General features: G+C 51.4%; 4 protein-coding genes across 4 annotated transcripts; 2 read left to right on the top strand and 2 right to left on the bottom strand.

Moving 5' to 3' along the window:
• Positions 1–487: 487 nt before the first annotated feature.
• Positions 488–2,206, top strand: J4E78_007233 (uncharacterized protein; the record flags this gene model as incomplete). The annotated part of the gene is made up of 6 exons (XM_049367840.1): positions 488–656; positions 708–945; positions 999–1,131; positions 1,180–1,212; positions 1,299–1,553; positions 1,604–2,206. 6 exons carry the CDS (start codon positions 488–490, stop codon positions 2,204–2,206), a joined length of 1,431 nt encoding a protein of 476 aa, XP_049220161.1.
• A 933-nt stretch (positions 2,207–3,139) lies between these two features.
• On the bottom strand, positions 3,140–7,470 carry J4E78_007232 (uncharacterized protein; the record flags this gene model as incomplete). Its single annotated transcript, XM_049367839.1, has 5 exons — positions 3,140–3,178; positions 3,315–4,115; positions 4,836–5,720; positions 5,776–6,236; positions 6,984–7,470. 5 exons carry the CDS (start codon positions 7,468–7,470, stop codon positions 3,140–3,142), a joined length of 2,673 nt encoding a protein of 890 aa, XP_049220160.1.
• A 1,682-nt stretch (positions 7,471–9,152) lies between these two features.
• On the top strand, positions 9,153–12,182 carry J4E78_007231 (uncharacterized protein; the record flags this gene model as incomplete). Its single annotated transcript, XM_049367838.1, has 1 exon — positions 9,153–12,182. One exon carries the CDS (start codon positions 9,153–9,155, stop codon positions 12,180–12,182), a length of 3,030 nt encoding a protein of 1,009 aa, XP_049220159.1.
• A 329-nt stretch (positions 12,183–12,511) lies between these two features.
• J4E78_007230 (uncharacterized protein) lies at positions 12,512–14,210 on the bottom strand (the record flags this gene model as incomplete). Its single annotated transcript, XM_049367837.1, has 3 exons — positions 12,512–13,770; positions 13,832–14,152; positions 14,204–14,210. The coding sequence occupies 3 exons, from the start codon at positions 14,208–14,210 to the stop codon at positions 12,512–12,514; spliced, it is 1,587 nt and encodes a 528-aa protein (XP_049220158.1).
• Between the last annotated feature and the right edge of the window lie 3,311 nt (positions 14,211–17,521).

Raw genomic sequence — 17,521 nt, 5'->3', positions numbered from 1 at the left:
CACCAAAGACCCAGCAAGTAAAACATCAGCCATCTACCTGCCCTATCGTCACGTATCGCCTCCATCGAATAACAACGTGGTCCACCAGGGTCTATACCCCAAGCGGCTAGTGCAATCACGACATACCACCTCTCGATTTCGTGTACAACCCCAACTCATAAGCCCTTGTAACACGCCGCCATGCAGTGCAGTAAAGCCGAGGACGATCGCCCTGTCAGAACGCAGCAAATCTCGCATTGGAAGCGGGTTGCCATGCGCTCCAATGAGAGCACGCCGTCATGCCTGAGGTTTGCCTGGGGTTTGTCCGGCCGACCTGGGTTATGACGCTGCCGCGGCTTGAGCTGATTGACCCACGTTCTTGCATCATTCGAAGCTACGAAGAATGCGACGGTGGTGCGGTTGATAAGTAGACCTTCGTGCCGCGTCGTCGTTGGAGGGACATTCCACGTCTCGACACCTCCGCGTGAAAACCAGTGCGAACGTGACGATGGCATCGGAGAAGAACGATGCACCCGCTGCATCGACCTCTTCCGCGAGCGATGTAGAAATCGTCCCCGGCACCATCCACGAAAAGAAGTTACTCAGAACATTGGATTTGAGACTCCTGCCCGCGGTGTCAATCTTGTATCTGCTCAGCTTTCTCGATCGCAGCAATGGTATAGACTTCATCATTCCCACCGTTTCAACAGTATACTGATAGATTCTAGTCGCCAACGCACGTATCGAAGGCCTTACAACCGACCTAGGCATGACAGGCAACCAATACCTCACCGGCCTAACCCTCTACTTCATCGGCTACGTCCTCTTCGAAATACCCTGCAACATTGTCCTCAAACGCACAACGCCGAAGTTCTGGTTACCTACGCTTACGGTGGTTTGGGGTGTTGTGGCTACGTTGATGGGCGTTACGCAGAACTTGTCGGGGTTTTTTGCGGTGCGCTTCTTGTGAGTAGCCCGAGAAAGACACTAATAGTGCGACAACGGCTAATTATCTGTAGTCTGGGAATGGCTGAGTCGGGGCTGTTTCCTGGTGTGGTGTATTATTTGAGTATGTGGTATAAGCGCAATGAGCGACAGTATCGCATTTCGTTGTTTTTTAGCTGCGCGAGTCTTGCGGGGGCTTTTGGTGGTGTATGCTACCTCTCATATATATACAATCTTCAGTACTGACGCTTCCAGATCCTAGCATATGGCATTGCGCATATGCGTAATGTAGGAGGCTACGCTGGGTGGCGATGGATCTTCATCTTGGTACGCCCGCCAATCTGCTCATGAGTTCGTCACTAACAGCGGCATAGGAAGGTCTTCTCACAATCATCATCGGAATAATCGCGTACTGGTTCATTTCAAACTACCCTGCCACCGTCAGCTGGCTCAGCAAAGAAGAAAGAGCGTTCGTGCAAGCACGTCTGAAAGCCGACAGCGACGCAACGAACGATGAAGCATTTTCATGGGCGGAAGTGCTGCTAGCCGCAAAAGACATCAAGATCTGGCTCTACGCCTTTGCCTTCCACACCATGAGTCTACCACTGTACACTCTATCCCTATTCCTAGTAAGCCAGCCAGCTCCCAGAACTCACCCACTACTCTAACACCCCCCAAGCCAACAATCATCCGCGACATGGGCTACACATCCGCCCAATCCCAGCTCCTCACCATCCCCCCCTACGCCGTCGCAACCCTCTTCACAATCTTCTGGGCCATTCTCTCCGAACGCTACGCCCGCCGCGCCCTCTTCATCCTCACCACCTCCACCGTCGCAATCATCGGGTACATCATCCTCCTCGCTAACACCGATCCCAAAGCACGCCCAGGCGTGTCCTACGTAGGAACCTTTTTCGCCGCCATCGGCATCTACCCTTCCGTCGCCTTGGTCCTCTGCTGGCCCGCCATCAACGTTAGTGGGCAAACGAAGCGCGCAACGGCTAATGCTATGCAGATCAGCATTGGGAATTTGGGGGCGGTGCTGGGGACGCAGTTGTATCGCGCGAACTCTGGGCCGCGGTATGTGCTTGGGCATAGTTTTGCGCTGGGGTATTTGTGTTTGAATCTGGTGGTTGTGGGCATGTTGTGGGTGTTGTTGAAGAGGGAGAACGCGGAGAAAGAGAGGGTGCTTGTGGAGAGGCCGCAGACGGGCGGGTTTCATGATAGTGTGGAGGATGTTAAATTGGGGGATCGGCATCCGAGGTGGAGGTTTCAGGTTTGATTGGGTGGGTGTGGAATTGCGGAGATGAATGCAGTGGTCGTTCGAGGGCTTCGCGTCGATATCCCGGGTGCGCACTGCCTTTGGACATAATCCAATTCAATACAATTGCGTCTTTATAGTAGCAGGCAGCGTATTAGAGAGAAATCATTCAATGTGAAAGCAAGCGCTATACCGAGACCTCAGCCCTGAGCACCTCTTTGATCACGAACATTGTCTAGAATGGTAGTGTGGATATCGTACCAAAACCGACATGACTCCTGCAATACATTACTACTACATACGCAGAAGCAATCCGCAAATGAGAGAGATCGCAATCATCAGATTCCAAAACCGACACCGTTCACGTAGCAAACCCAGGAGATTTATTACCCATCTAAGCCCATCCAGGAGATTGTACAGATGACACATCTGATGAGCTCGTTGAAGGACGTTCCTGGCTTGCCTGAGGACCCAAAGGTGCGAATTCTTGAAATGGTCTTGAAGCCAGGAATCTTACCGTCCCTCCTTTTGGCGTTGGTACTTCGCTCATCTCCTCACCCACAGTACCAACCCTAGTAAGACCCCGTGGTATCGACGGGACGTTTGATATCGAAGGCTTTGACGGGGTTCTGAGGCCGCCTGACATGTTTTCGGAACTCATTCCCGACATCATTGTCGAACTCCGCCTGTACAAGTATGCCTTCCCAGCAGTGTCAATATCCGGAATACCCAGACTTTTCTTTCGAAGTAAAGATCGAGGAGTGCCACGTCCCTTGTCTCCAAGTCGAGCACTATCATAGACATCTCGCTCGCCATCCCACCAATTCGTTTCGTCCTCGCGAAGGAGTCCAGGAAAGAACTCGTCGCGAAGTGATATGCCAGCATTTTTTATAGTGGCGTCAAGGTCCATTAAACCATCCATCACGCGATGGGTGGCTATGGTGTCAACCAGCATTAGAGGAAGCCCACGACGGTCGGGGCGCCTTGCTGCAGCTGCTAACATAGCGTTCTGAAGCATGCCAACAGAACCTATCAACACAAGGTACCAGCTGTGCGTCTTGAGACCAGCGACCATGATAAGCAGTGCTAACCAGAAGACTACCTGGCAGAATGACGCGAAACGTGTCACCCAAACGCCGAGCGGCAGTCCGTTGTACATACGAGTCTTGCGTACTTCAGTGTTGTTGTTCCGGCGCTCTACGAGGCCAAATTCGTTCTTGACAGGCGTGGAGAACAGATTTAGGGCCTCCCAGACCCGATCAGAGCGAGGACTCTCGCCAGCAGCGAGTTCCTCGAGATCCAACGCCTTTCTGTCACCGTAGATGATCATGATGTCGCGAGACCCATTACCACTCGTCAAAGCGATAAGCTTACGGCTCTCCTTCTTGAGCGGGATCTTTTCGATTCGCCATTGAGGTAGTGCGCCTGCAAGTATTGATGCAACAATACCACTGCAGGTCACGAGAAAGACTCCCCACTCGCCGTCTCGGCCAAGAGGTATGCTTGCAATACCAATCTGTAGCAATGTGACTCCTACCCACAACCACAAGGTGTAGACGTTCGACATCTCCTGGCCGTTCTTCCGTTCCACAGCGGTGTATATCGATATCCTGAGTGCGTTACCTCCGTGCGGCTGTATTTTGTTCATAAATAGCTCATTATCCCTTAGGATGCGGCCTAACACCCAGTTCTTGTTCTCTCGGACGTAGGACGATTCGAGGTTGAAGACTTTCGCCGGGAAATCTGGCGGTGGAAGAAGACGACCGTCGCCAAGGACGCGCACGAGTGTGCTGAATGAATATGCTACCCAACCAAACGAGAAGCATACTGGGGTTATCCATCCCCCGGCTGTGGTCTGGGCGAGAGCGGTTTGAACGATGTCTCCACCGATTATGAGTAGCAGGGAGAGCACATCGTTCGGGTTGGCCCACTGGGCCGAAAGCTGAGACACGGTCGACAAGTTCCCAGTGCTAGACATTTTTCGTAAAGACGAAAGATCATACTAGGGTTGAACAGACTCGTGCGGCTCCAGTTTTATCATGTATTAAAGACACCAGGCTGAACTTCAGCCTGGCGAGGTGTGTGACACCCATGGAAATACTGCATAATGGGCGTCCAATGACGGAAGCGATTCGTGGGATCTTGCTTATCATCTTACGTCATTCATGCGTGGATGGGTCTCGTTTCGCTATTGCTCAGCTCGTGGCGGGCTGATCTCGCCTAATCGAGCAAGGATGCTTGACCGAATGATGTCGAAGCAGGACTGTCTGTAGCAATGGGAACACAGTGGCTCATTTGTATTATGCAGAATGCTTGAAAGGCAATCGTAGGGAAAGTTTCTGCTACCTCCCAAACTTTAACATTTCCATGGATTCCTCAAAAGCAGCCTATCCAACCCTGTTTGGGTTCTTGGAAGACTACCTGGGCCCGGAGCCTCTTCGGGTGTCGATACTTTGGGGGGTTTATAGCTTATGCTTTGTAGGCTTGGGTTTTGCACGCTATCCTCTCTCTCTGTTACATTCCCAATTAGGGGCTGTTCAGCATTTCGTGCATGAGAAGATAAGACTGGAAGTGCACGATCAGGTCCAGATCCGGCCCCCCTGTCTTGCGGGCTTCTTATCCCCATAACTGCGGATCGTTTGGCTGGTACAGAAGGTCGTGTTGATCGCACAGGAGTAGCCGATCTAGTTGCTACTTGCTCTTTCGATATCTTCTTAGCTGAGTCGATCCTGCAGTCAACGATCCATTTCTGGTCTTCGTTAAGGATTTCGCCGCAGATAATTCTCGACTGTTCCTCGTGGGCGCGATTCATGATCTCTTTGACCTTGGTCGCCAAGTTCAAATCGCCAGTCTCGCGCCTGACCTTGACACGTCGGCGCATGTAGACTGCGAACACCCTCCGGACGCTGTCTTGGCCGAGATCCCTCTTCTCTTGTTTGGTCGTATGGATCTCTACAAGTAGACCAATCTCGGGAAATTGTCCGGGTCTTGGTCGACAGAGTATTATGGCCAGATCTTCGCTGCGCTGTTCGCCGATGATACCTCTTTGCTTGCTGTACTCTTCCGTTTCGTCCCAGGTAACGCGATAATATTCGGTTAGTGAGTTATCACACGGGAACCGAAAGCCCGTCCCATTTGTTTGGTGGCCAAGGATTGCATCTCTATCCTCGCAGTGAAGAAGGAATCCTGGGAATTCTACTTGCAGGCCATACTCTGGCGAGAGGACGGCCGCTTTCCTCGACAGGGCAACTGGATCTGGGTAATCAGGCCCATGTGCTAGCATCCAACTTTTTGGTGCCCAGCCGAATGCGGAGATCTGGATTCGAGGGCCGGGTAGAAATATGATACCCGGAGGAATCGAACCAGGTGAACTCTCCTCAAGTGATAACCAGAAGTCTTTCATCATGGTATCGAGCTCTAGATTGGTGTTATTGCCTGGCTTCATAAGGTTGGCTGTCCCGAATGATTTGTTGCTGAGATCCAGATTAAGGAGTGTAGCAAGAGCTAACGTTTCGTGCTCATTGTGAGATGTATTCTTGAATTGCCATTAGCACGAATGCAAATTGACTTGAAGCATGGGTGCCACTTACTCTCCACTGCGCTGCTCGCCATACACTCGCAATAAGACTCATCCCGTCAGTTGTTATGTCCTTGTTGTTCCTCGCGTTCCGGTCAGGCCCAAGTAGGTTGTTGTAATAACTTCGGGCCAGGGCAGGCAAATCAGATACGAGTGACGGGCTACCTTCGTGATACCATGCCTCTATCTCATCGAGGTCAATTAGCGGCGGGCATTTGCTCTCGTCATCGTCCTCATCCAAGTGTTTGAAGGCAAACAACAGCTTACGACTAAGGTAAGCTTCCTGTAAGGTCCAAAGTCTTCTCATCCAACCACTCGCAAGGATCCTCATTGCTGTAGTCGTGTAGTCCTGATTGTCCCAGGACATGCCGCTGAGGCCATTGTCGACAACGATAGTGTACTTAGCGCCTGAGAATACAGTATAGATCTGGTGGATTGCTTTCTTTCTCGCTGCTTTCTGACCTTCTTCGCTGCCTACGGGGATGAGCAGCGTGTCCATCCAGAAGGCGAGGGGCGCAGGTTTGTTCCTGTGATTACCTCGTCGGTATCTCGCTCGATGCACCTGCGCTTCCTCCAGGAGTCTCCGAAAGTATACAATCTGACAACGATACAGCGCATTACTTGTGCTGTTTCCATACCCGTCAGCCCAAACATGAGAGATGGTGGCATAGTCTGGTTCGTGAGACGCATCTGTCAATTCCAAGACCGGCTCTCCATTTGGCGCATTTTTCTTGAATCTAACAAGAGGTATGTCGCCGCGATTGATGATCTGGAGTAATGCATCCGATGGTACACCAAGCATTTCGTGACTTCGCCGATGACAGGTAATTCCTCTGGGTCTATCGCCCAACTCTTGATCGTCCTCTTGATGTATACACTGTGGGTGGTGTTTTGTTACATACTCCTGGTTCCGTAAAGGATTGACTTTGCAAGGTTGGTCCTTTACACATCTGGAATGTCCCTTGAAATGACCGCGCCCGTGTGACGCATAGGCTGTCAGGAAAGCCGAAGCATTGTTGCGTAATTGAGACTTGAGCAATTGAACGGTCCTTGGACACCATCCTTCATTGTGCATCGCGATTACCACCTTTTGTGGGATGCCCCAACCGATGGTCGCATCGCCATACCACCCGCGCACGCTGAATCCGATTTGCGCGATGATCCGAGCTTTTGCGATACTGAGAGTTTCCCCTATTACCATCAAAGATAGTGCCACCTTACTGTCGAGAAGTCTTGCTGCGCGCTTCGGGCTGTCAGCCGAACAGTACGTGTTGACCACCTTTCGGGCCAGATCTAATGCGAGTTGTGCCCGTATCATGCGCATCTTCTGGCCCGGCTTCCCATCTTGCGAGATCTCCCTCTTTCGCCAATCTTCCAGTATTCTTGGCAATTCCCTTGTAGTAAGTGTTCCTTTGTCGTCTGGGTCAAAGTCAGATGCAACAAGCTCCCACTTGTCGATGTTGTTATCATCATAGACCACAGCGGTAATTAGACCAAAGAAAAGCCATGACTGCATCAGTTCTTTGAACTCCAGTTCAGGCTTCCTAGACACCCCGTTTACTTCTTCTTCTTTGAGCTCGCCAGAGGCAGTAGTGACAGCCCAGCCTACCTTTCCTGGAAAATTCTGAAACGAAACGCTGGAGTCGTACTTGTTGCCAAAGTTCGTGACCGAGAAGCCCTCGAGATAGGGGAGTTTCAGATGTTCCATGCTTGCAAGTTTTGAAAAGTAGGTAACTAGGCTGGCTGCTGAACCGGAGTGTCTGAACGCCCGCGCTCCTTAAAAGAGGATGCATGGTAAATACGCACAATTGTTCAGCCTTGTCTGCCACCCATCTCAGCGCTCCGGTAAGAATGCGCTTGGGGGTCCCGCCGTGCGGCTGCCCATTCTCATTGGTGGATGCAGTAGCGCGCTGCAGGCTGGATTGTGAGGACCGCCAATTGTCGGGGTTGATGTAGAAATGCGGGAAGATAACAGCCGCAAGGTCCAAATTAAGAGCATGGGCGAATTATTGTGTGGCGGCTGACCGTACGTGATCATACGGTGAACTGTTGGAAAAGTCGAGCGACCGTGCAGAGCTTTGAGGTCCATGGTCGCAATACGCAACCCCGATGCGCGGGACGCCGACGCAACCGGCCAGGCTTCAAGATCCTTCGCTTGGTTGATTTGTAACTATTCTGAGTGTTTTAGCAGAAACATCAACGCAGCGTGAGTTAGCGAGGGCTGAGGCAGGTGGGATGTGAAGACTGACGAGGCGTTCCTGTCGATGACTGAGGTGGCTTGGCACCCACACCCTCTGACTCTGGCTTGCATCAGCCAGGGCGCGTGCGCGCTGCGCAGCAGGCTGTCATATTTTGGCTTGCGCTCTGCCCCCTACACCTCTGCCCTTCGCGCACACCCGCACCACCTTCCACGCATTGCGTCACTCCGTTGCTACAGATGGATCGCGTCGCAGCGGCTATCCACACTTTGAAGAACTCACCAAAGTATCTGCGTACTTGCCAGCAGTCAAGCAATTTATCTATTAATTCAAACCTCGAGTGAGTAATCCGCTAATTCGTTGTCGCCGCGTGGGATTAGCACTGAAGATTTCAGGGTCGTGTTTGTTCACGGTTGCTACGCCAGCACAAAGCTTGCCCGATCTCTAGATCGGACAGTTGATGATATCTGTGAAAGGATCAAGCCACGCAAAATACACATCTGGAGTTATGACACCGCCAGACTACTTCGTGATGGTGAGTCAAGATTGCGTAAACTTAGCTCACGTCTTGCTACCGACCTTGTCGGACTAGTGAACAAGGACTCACCAAATGTTGCGTTTGTTCTTGTCACACATAACTCTGCTATCTGGGTTACCCAGCAAGCTCTTGTAGAATTGCAGTACTACACAGACTCTGTTCTTCTCCCCGTCGGACTCATCGCCGTAGGACTTCCGGATGCACGCCCGCAGAACTTGTGGCTTCCAGAACACTGGAACTCTTACAGCGAGAGGCTTCTTCTTCACCTCAAAAGTGAGAAGCAACAGCCTGTACTTCAGTACGAAACCGTTAAAAGGGCGATGTCAGATTTTGAGACTTTGCGAAAGGATGTAGAACGAGAGGGTACAAAGCTGTTGTTCCATGAGATCGTGCACGATCCTACCAAGGTAGCTTCTCAACCCATTGCAAATCGTCCAACTATGACTAAAGATAGGACAGGTAGTTCGAAAGGACTCCCGCGTGTATTCCGGTCTCTCGATAAGGAGTAAATCATCCATCGAATCAAATGAGAATGTAGACTTGGGCTATAGTAGAGTCGCAGTAGAGGAAGTGGCTGAAATCGTATCGTCGTTGGAGGAAGCATCTTCTTTGAGGGCTGCTTCTTTGCCAATAACCTTCGCCCCGTCAGGAAAGATGCGAGACTCATTATATTCCGACCAGGGATCAGATATCGTATCATCGGACCAACAAATAGAGACGTCCAAAGCTAGTCAGGCTATATCTGACGCACATCTTACTTCATTGGGCAAAAAAGGAGGGCTGATGAAATCGGAGACCGATACTTCCGCAACCTTGTGGGCGGATGCGGTTCAGCCTGCAGAATTGCTTCAAAAGCCACAGATCCAGCCTTCGCAGAATTCATCGAAAGTAAATCAGATAAAGAAGAGCGGACACATCATCGAGTCGATACCTCCTGACTTCAAATCTGAAGACAACGTTCGGGGGAAAGCAGGCAAGCAGGGCGACGCACCGGTTCGCGCGATCGTCGATCTACAAGACAAAGATTTGAAGTACTTCAAGAACGTCGCATCTGAATACTACTACCGGGGCGATTTCGCAAATGCTAAAACTCGGTTCGAATTTCTTGTCCGGAGCTATCCATCCTCACACAAGAGTAAAAGTTACTTTCGCCTGCGCCTTAGCCTTGCTCAGATCACCTGGTTCAACGGAAAGTACAAATCCGCCGAGGGAATGTTCAAAGACCTTCAGTGTGAGATAGAACAGGCAGCAGACACGGACACAGATGCTAAGCTGATTGGTGACACTGGAAAAGGCATAGCACTGGCGCAATTGAAACAGGGACGAACTCGTGACGCCAGGACCACTATCCGGAGATATTGCCAACGGTTCGAGAACGCCCCTCAACCTTCGCTCCTGAGTACATGGGCCCTTGTGCTTGCATCTAGTGGCGCCTTCAGACACGCGTGGCAGCTGAGCAAAGAGGCTATACATCTTGCCGAAGGAATCATAAAACACCACAGCGGTCATCGAGAAAATCTCCAGAAACAGAACACTGATGAGGTTCCATACGAAATTGCAAAACAGGACATTTGTGAGGACGTGGTAAACACATGCTTGTACAATCACGCCCGCATATCATCCGAGATGGGGAAGCTCTCCGATGCCAATCTTGCCAATGAAGAGGTACTCAAGGACCTACAGCATCGACTTGGACCACAGCATATTATAACACTTGATGCAGCAAGTTTACGCGCTTGGCTGCTTGTGTATGACAACAAACCAACAGATGCCGGGGAAGAAGTTCTTTCGACTTTTCGGCAGATGCGAGAACGTCTAGACGAATCCCATCCATCAACTTTGCAGGCTATGCAGACCCTTGTACTGATGTACAAGAGCGATGGGCGCTATTCGGACGCGAAAGAAACCGCACTCTACCTCGTGGACAGATGTGCAAAGAGTGAGGACCTCGGCGACGCGCATCCCCAAACACTCAAATCAAGAGCCATCCTGGCTGAGGTACTGCTAGCAATCGGTGACTGGGATAAGGCCAAAACAATTGCGCTTAGTATCGTGGATCAGGAAAAGACCAATTCCTATTTTGGCGTTACGTTAGCAACGATCCTTCGCACCAAGGGAGAGTGGGACCCGGCACACGAAAAGGTCATCGACATCCTACTGCATGAATTGAACAAGTATGGAGACCCAACAGAGGGAGAAGGGCATCTGCGTCCTCTCTTAAGTCGGACACAATCTTACATGCGAGACGTCGAACCAGTCCCAGACATTGACGATATACACAACCCGCTTACGGAATTTATGGGCGTGACATTCAAGAAGAAAGAGCTCAAGGAATTGCTTTTCTCTTCTGATCGTCTCCGTCGTGGTATCGAGCAACATATCGAACAGGGCTTCCCCGACCCATTTCAGGGATCAGAGCCGTTCCACGTGTACCCATCCTTGATACGCACTATCCATTGTTTAGCGCTCTGCGAGCAGGTCCGTGATGATGCGGATCTGAACTTCGTGCACGATATGCTGGACAGATTACTCACCATCTTGAATAAGGAACTGGGCCAGACTCACCGTCTCACCGTTAACATCAACTATGACATTGCTGTTAACTATCGCCTGCAGGGACTGCTTAATGAGTCCCTGACTCTCATACGATTTGTTATGGAGGAACGACTGAAATGTCTTGGCTCAGACCATCCGGACTATCTAGTTGCTAGACATCAGTATGCTGTCACGCTATTCGGGCTGAGAAAGTGGGAAGAGGCGCTCGACGAACAAGAAATCACTTTGAGGACGCAGGAGTATTTATTGGGCGATGGCCACGCCGACACAGTCATCTCAAGATACACGCTATCTGGAATCTATGACTCACTGGGCCGTTTCCAAGAAGCGGACGACCTGTTGCACAAAGTTATCGATGACCAAAAGCGACTCTACGGTTCAGTAAGTGCGGACGCTAATGGCCATCCTATTGTCCTGCGTAGCCGGGTGAGACATGCGTTGATTCATCTCGATATGGGGAAGTACGACAGTGCAGAAGAAGAGCAGAGGATGGTCTACAACCGACGGCGAGAGAAGTTCAGTGAAGATCACAGCCTCACTCGCAACTCGAAGAACGATCTGGCTCAGATCCTACAAGCCGCTGGAAAACTCAAAGAGGCTAAAGACCTATACTTGGGTCTCGAGAGGGACACTTCGTCCATTCTGAAGTTTCGCCCAGAAACACTGTCGCACGAGACAGCATTCCTTTTCCTGGTTCAATCAAATCTTGCATCGTGTTTGTTCGATCTCGCAAAAAGCAGCGAGGACTACGAAGAGGCCAAGAAAAGACAGGAAGCGCTCTATTCGCAGATGAAGAAGTCACCGCCTACGTATCTAGCGGACGAGCGCTTGATCGCGGTAGCATTCAACCTCGCTCTGACCTACAAAGCCATGGATAGCCATCTCGACGCATACGATAAGTTACACGAGGCAGCCGTGACTTCAAGAGGACTGTTGGGTGACGAGCATCCGCAGACAAAGGAGCTTATAGCGACATTGACAGCTTGGTGGGAGGAAGGAACGGCTTTTCGTGATCAGCAAGAGCGGAATAAAGCTCATTCCGATAGCAACGGCCGCACTTTGGCTTTCAACCCTGGCGTTCTACATCCAACACCCGCCGTTGACGGCAATCTCGTTGCGCCGCTTTGATCCTGACTAATCACATGGAGAACGATGGCAAAGGGCTTGAAATGAGCTACTGGTACAACCTCTTTGAGCATGAGGTAATCAATAGAGTTCTTCTCGCATCGCACAATAGATTTTCTAACGAGCTTGCCCAGACTTTCGTCACTGTTTCCGCTCGACAACCGTGTGCAAGTTCGCTTGGTTTGTGACTGAAATCGCAATGAAGCGCAGCAGATATTCCCAAGAAGAGAGCCAGAAAACGGCATGACTAGGGTAAGGTTGTGGATGGATTGTGACGAACACGGGTGAAAGAGTGTATTTGAGCTTCTTTCATTGCACTACATACAAACATTTCACCATAGCCCATCCCTCCTCAACAAAATTTCCCCACCCGTAACCCCACTCTGTCCAACCTTACTCTCCTTCAAAATACCCGCCTCATACAGCTCGTTAATAAGCGAGAACAGCATGCCATCACACCCCTTCGCCGCCATCAAATTCGCCGTAACAGGCAAATACTCCACATGTCCCGTAATCGTCGAGTTATACGGCGCCTCACCCAACGGGACAACATAATCCGGCACCTCCGCCATAACCGAGATGCGGCTGTTGCCGAACCCAAAAGGCACGCCGGGCTCGTCCCAGTACGTGTTGCGGTAGGTGGTACCGCCGGTGGAACCGACGTACATGACTAGGGACTCGGAGCAGGTTTCTGGTGAAGGGGCGAGGAAAGTCTCGTTAGCCCAGGTCTGGAAGATAGTCTTGTTGTTGACGGCCTCTTCGACGGTGATAGTCTGGTTGTCGCCCCAGCCCCAGCGTGCTAGCGGAACAGGGTTCACGAACGGAAGGCGGCCGTCGTGGACTTCGGCGTAGTCGGCGTAGAAAGGTTCGCGGACGAGCTCGATTTGCTGTTTTGTGATGAGGACAGCGTAGGTGAGGTTCTGTAAGACCGTAAGAGGTGCGACATCCGGATTCGCAGCGTCAAAAGAGGCTGTGACGTTGAAGGCGGTGGCGTTGGCGCTCAGGAAATTGGTTACGTTTCCGAGGAAGTCGATGAGGAGTTGGTCGGCGACGTCTTCGACTTCGGTGGGCCAGCCGAGGGTTCGGATGCTTGTTGGGTAGCTGCTTGTGATGGTGATGTTGGGGCCGTACATCGCTTGGGCTGCTTCCATCCAGATTTGAGGGTTGCGCGCCAATAAGCCGGGGGTGTCGAGAACGGGACTCAGTGGCATGGTGTGGTCTAGAGACACCAATCCGTGAGAGGGGCGATTGCCGTAGAGACCTTGGACTTGCGACGGGCCGCGCACGCTGCCGCCGGTGTCGGATCCGAGACTGATGTCGAGCCAGGAGTAGGATGCGGTACCCGCACCACCACCGGAAGAGCTGGAGGAGGTGTCTTGGTAGCCGTCTCCACGGGGATTGAAAGCCTCGTGGTAGTCGACCCAGTCAGCCGTTGCGGTCTCACCATTGGCAAATTGCGAGGTGATCATCTTGCCGACGATGATCGCTCCTGCGTCGATCAGGTTCTGGACGGGCGGCGCAGTTGCATTTGCAGGAGGGTATAGCCAGTACCAAGCTCGGTTTCCGTTGGAGGTTCGCAGGCCCTTGATATCTACGGTTCTTGTTAGTCGATGCTCAAGAACCATAGCCTACGCGGTGCCGGTGTATCTTACCGTAGATGTCTTTGATACCAATACGCACACCAGCCAGAGGCTTTTCGGCTGTCTTGGTGAAGTACAACCGCGAAGGCACGGCGATGGCATGCTTTTGGCCCACGGTACCCGCGGGCAGAACCGAGTATGAACCGTCACCGTTCGCGATTGCAGACTCGGTGAAAGCGCCTTGCATATCAGAGAACAGTCTCCATGCTTCATAGACATGACCAGCGGCGTTGATGAAGTAGGGCCCCGGAGCTAGTTCCTTGGATGCGGTGCCGGATAGGATGGTCAATGAAGAGTTCATTGGCTTGGAATCGCTACCCTGGACGTAAATGGCTGGGAGATGTGATTAGCGAGGGTCTCAAGAACGTGAAGTTGGTTGCATACCGTCCATGAAACCTTCTTGCCATACATCATCATGCGCGTAACTTGCTGTAAGCGACGCGACATCCACACCATTGCCATGGGCCTTCACAACTGTGAACGGCACAAACGGAGCATCTTCGAACGACGCCTGAATCTCTTCGCAACTCGATATCTTCGCAATTGGCTTTGGTGGCAGGAAGTAATCGATGTAAGTCAAGGAAACCGTGAATCCAGTTGAAGAAACAGCAGCCTGCACACCAGCGACAATGCAGGACGCGACGCCGATCGACCGAGAGAAGCGCATCTTGTCCACGAAAAGTCCAAACCGGGGGTTGGCGAAAGTCCGTGATGAAGCTCCATACAGCTGCAGGCCTACGAGCTTTATACGTCGGCGGCACTTCACCCTTTGCCGAATCGATTGATCTCCAAGACATAATCTCCACTGGCACAGAGTCATGATCCCGATCCATTCCCTAACCCGTCTTCAATCCAACGACAAGACAACTCGGTGTCTGCGATGCTACCAGGATCAACAATCATCAAAACCGCCATCTTCCTGATAAGCACTCGGCCCTTCAGCCTGACTGGCCAGCATCATCGGCACGCCTTACGCGCGCTGCGCGTGTACGTAAACGGCGTCAAGAGTATTGTTGGTATCGTAAACAGGAAGGCGGGCGGGGCGCTGATAGCTTTCCGAAGCTATCGCGCGCTGGCAGTGCCAACGGCTCTTATCGCGTGGTTTGGAGGTGAGAGTGGAGATGCGGCTTTTAGAGCGGGGCAAACGTGGTTAGCGAACGCGCCGAGGAATGCGCCGATGACGTGGGTCCACTTGGGAGGATAGGCGGTTGCGCGGATTTGTCTGGAGGTACACTCACGAGAATGCAATTCAATGTTCGCAGGCCGCCGAGGCTTTATCCTGCGCGTGCCTTGGATTCGCGCTTCAGACCCGCGAGCACGTGATGTGTGTCTACCTAGGTACTGTTGGCAGACGCCATCGCGGATGTAGATTTCCAGCTGCTTGGCGACTTAAGATCATGGCCGGAGATTGGTAAAACCCACGGTGATACGAACATTGTCATACTGCTCGACTATCTCAAGTATGACCATGACATATCGGTGCCGGATGACAGGCCTCGCTTCCATTGACAGCCACGTATAGTGTGGGTTGTCGGCCGTCTTAATTTTTACTTTTGGCTCATGTGATGGCGAAACTTGTCTTCTACAACTACGTGTAATCGCTGATACATGTGTACACCTTGGACAGCACGACGTTACAATTAGCGAGAATGCATACTGAGTATAGTTCAATGCGCCTTTATACTCTTCTCGCACTTACAGCTCCAACGATGTTCCTCATCCGAAATGCCATCTTTTATAGCATCAACGTTAATCATAGTCAGCACGTACTTGCCTATGGCCTTAGTGTGGACCTCAACGCTGATATGAAACGGGCATCCTTCGCTGTCATTTACCAAAAAGTCGCCCTTGACATAGACCCGATCGTTGTCATAAGGCCGATAGCCGTCGTCCTCGAGAAGAACGGAGACAGCAAGCCTTTCATCTTCTGAAAAATTATCTCCTTCCCTTATCGTACCTCTACGACTCCCGTTAACAAAGACAGTGAAGTTGGGATTTTGACCACCTGACGATGTTTCGAAGCTGAATGCGAACAAACTGCCAAACGGGTCAGAGTCAGGTAGGGTAGAAATCTTGGCTTCTGGATCCCAAAGCGGATGGTAAGCCAGTAGTGGTCCTCCAAACCCAGAAAACTTCCATGCACTAAAGGCCTGGAGTTGGTAACCGAGACTACGGATAGTTTCGCATTCGTTGACAATAACCCGTTCTTTGCGCTCGTAGTAATAGTCTCGAGGTTCTTGGAACCCGTTAAGTCCGACAATCGTCAATGTTTTACTGACCGAACCGAAAGCGAGTCTTGGACTAACGACAACAGTGCTGCAGGTTGTCCTTTGTCGAATCACTCTTGCTCTGGAATTACCCTCGTCTTCGACCGGTTTCAGTATGATACCTAGAAAGTTTCCACTTGACGGTATGGAGCAACCAAGTAGCCCGATCCATAGACTGCTTAAACTTCTAATCCTGTTACAGTGATACTCGCTGCATTTAAAAACCGAAAGAACTGGCAGTTGGATTTGCAGGCCCGTATTGTTTAACGTGAACAGAGTGGAAGATTCCGTAGCGCGAGATAAGTCTCCACAGCCTGCGAAGTCTTTTGGTGAGCGAGCCAAAAAGTCGACTTCAACTGTATTGCAGAAATTTTGCTTTTCGCCATCTGGCAGAAGCCCTAGAGTACTAGGGTACTTGTCCTCTGACGATAGAGCCCAGGCAAGGATGGAATCATCATCGCTCTTCTGTATAATCTCCTCCTGGAGACGACGAAATGCCCGGTCACCTTCTCCATACAGAAGCGGCATGTTGATGTTGAATATCCCAAGGAGGCAGTAGGCCATGTCCTCCATACGTGTCGTCTGCCTCGTAGAAGCCCATGACATCCGCGTTGCGACGCAATAGGAACCAAATTTGTTATCATCGACCACTAACGACCGATTAGTCCTTAGAGCCCGCCAATGTATTCCTGTGATTTTCGATATCTGCTTGTGGTGATAATCCCGATCGCCGAGGTTAACCCACTCTTGATCGTAGAAGATCACCGTTGTTGGGGCCAACAATTCCTGGAGTGTCCAACCCCGTGTAAACCATCTACTCTTAGGTAAGTCTTGGTCCATGTTGGCTGCCAGGACGTCAGAAAGATACGCATAACAGCGGACTGACTTCTGATACCAAGCGAACATAGAGTTAATTGCCTCGGAAAGCTCCGCGCTAGAGCTTTTGTCGATACAGCATGTGTCTATCCATGCGTAGTCGATGCCTTCTCTGATAGCCTCTCGGCAAGTGGAAATGATCTTCTGGTAGCTAGGTCGGACTGTAGGCTGACCTGAGGTGAAGTCGGCGAACGACACCTCTTTATCGCCCCAGGTATGCGAGAGAATGGCATAGCGCGGGATTTTAGTGCCGAAGAACTCTTCCAGCCGTAGTGTTCTGCAGTTGAAGAGGCGCATTTGGACGAGCCGTCTCGTCTCCGCTGTTAGGCTGACGTAGATGAGATGAAGCTGTCACGTCTGCCGACGCTCGCGTGGATGGAATGGTGCCGTTTGCGAGAACACGCAGTAACAACGTGTTAGGAACAGATGAGTGAGCTTTGTCGCAGTGCACACAGAGCTGCGAAAAGGTGTTGCGGGAGGACTTGACGTGGATGAGCATTACCTGGGAGCGGGGCTATGCTCCAAAGCTCACCGGTAGGAGTGGACGCTCGAAGCACTG

The sequence above is a fragment of the Alternaria triticimaculans genome (assembly GCF_023758025.1).
Source record: "Alternaria triticimaculans strain BMP 0046 chromosome Unknown scaffold_11, whole genome shotgun sequence".
In the NCBI taxonomy this organism is placed as follows: domain Eukaryota; kingdom Fungi; phylum Ascomycota; class Dothideomycetes; order Pleosporales; family Pleosporaceae; genus Alternaria; species Alternaria triticimaculans.
The sequence above is the reverse complement of the archived record's forward strand: the minus strand, read 5'-3'. Positions and strand labels throughout refer to the sequence as shown.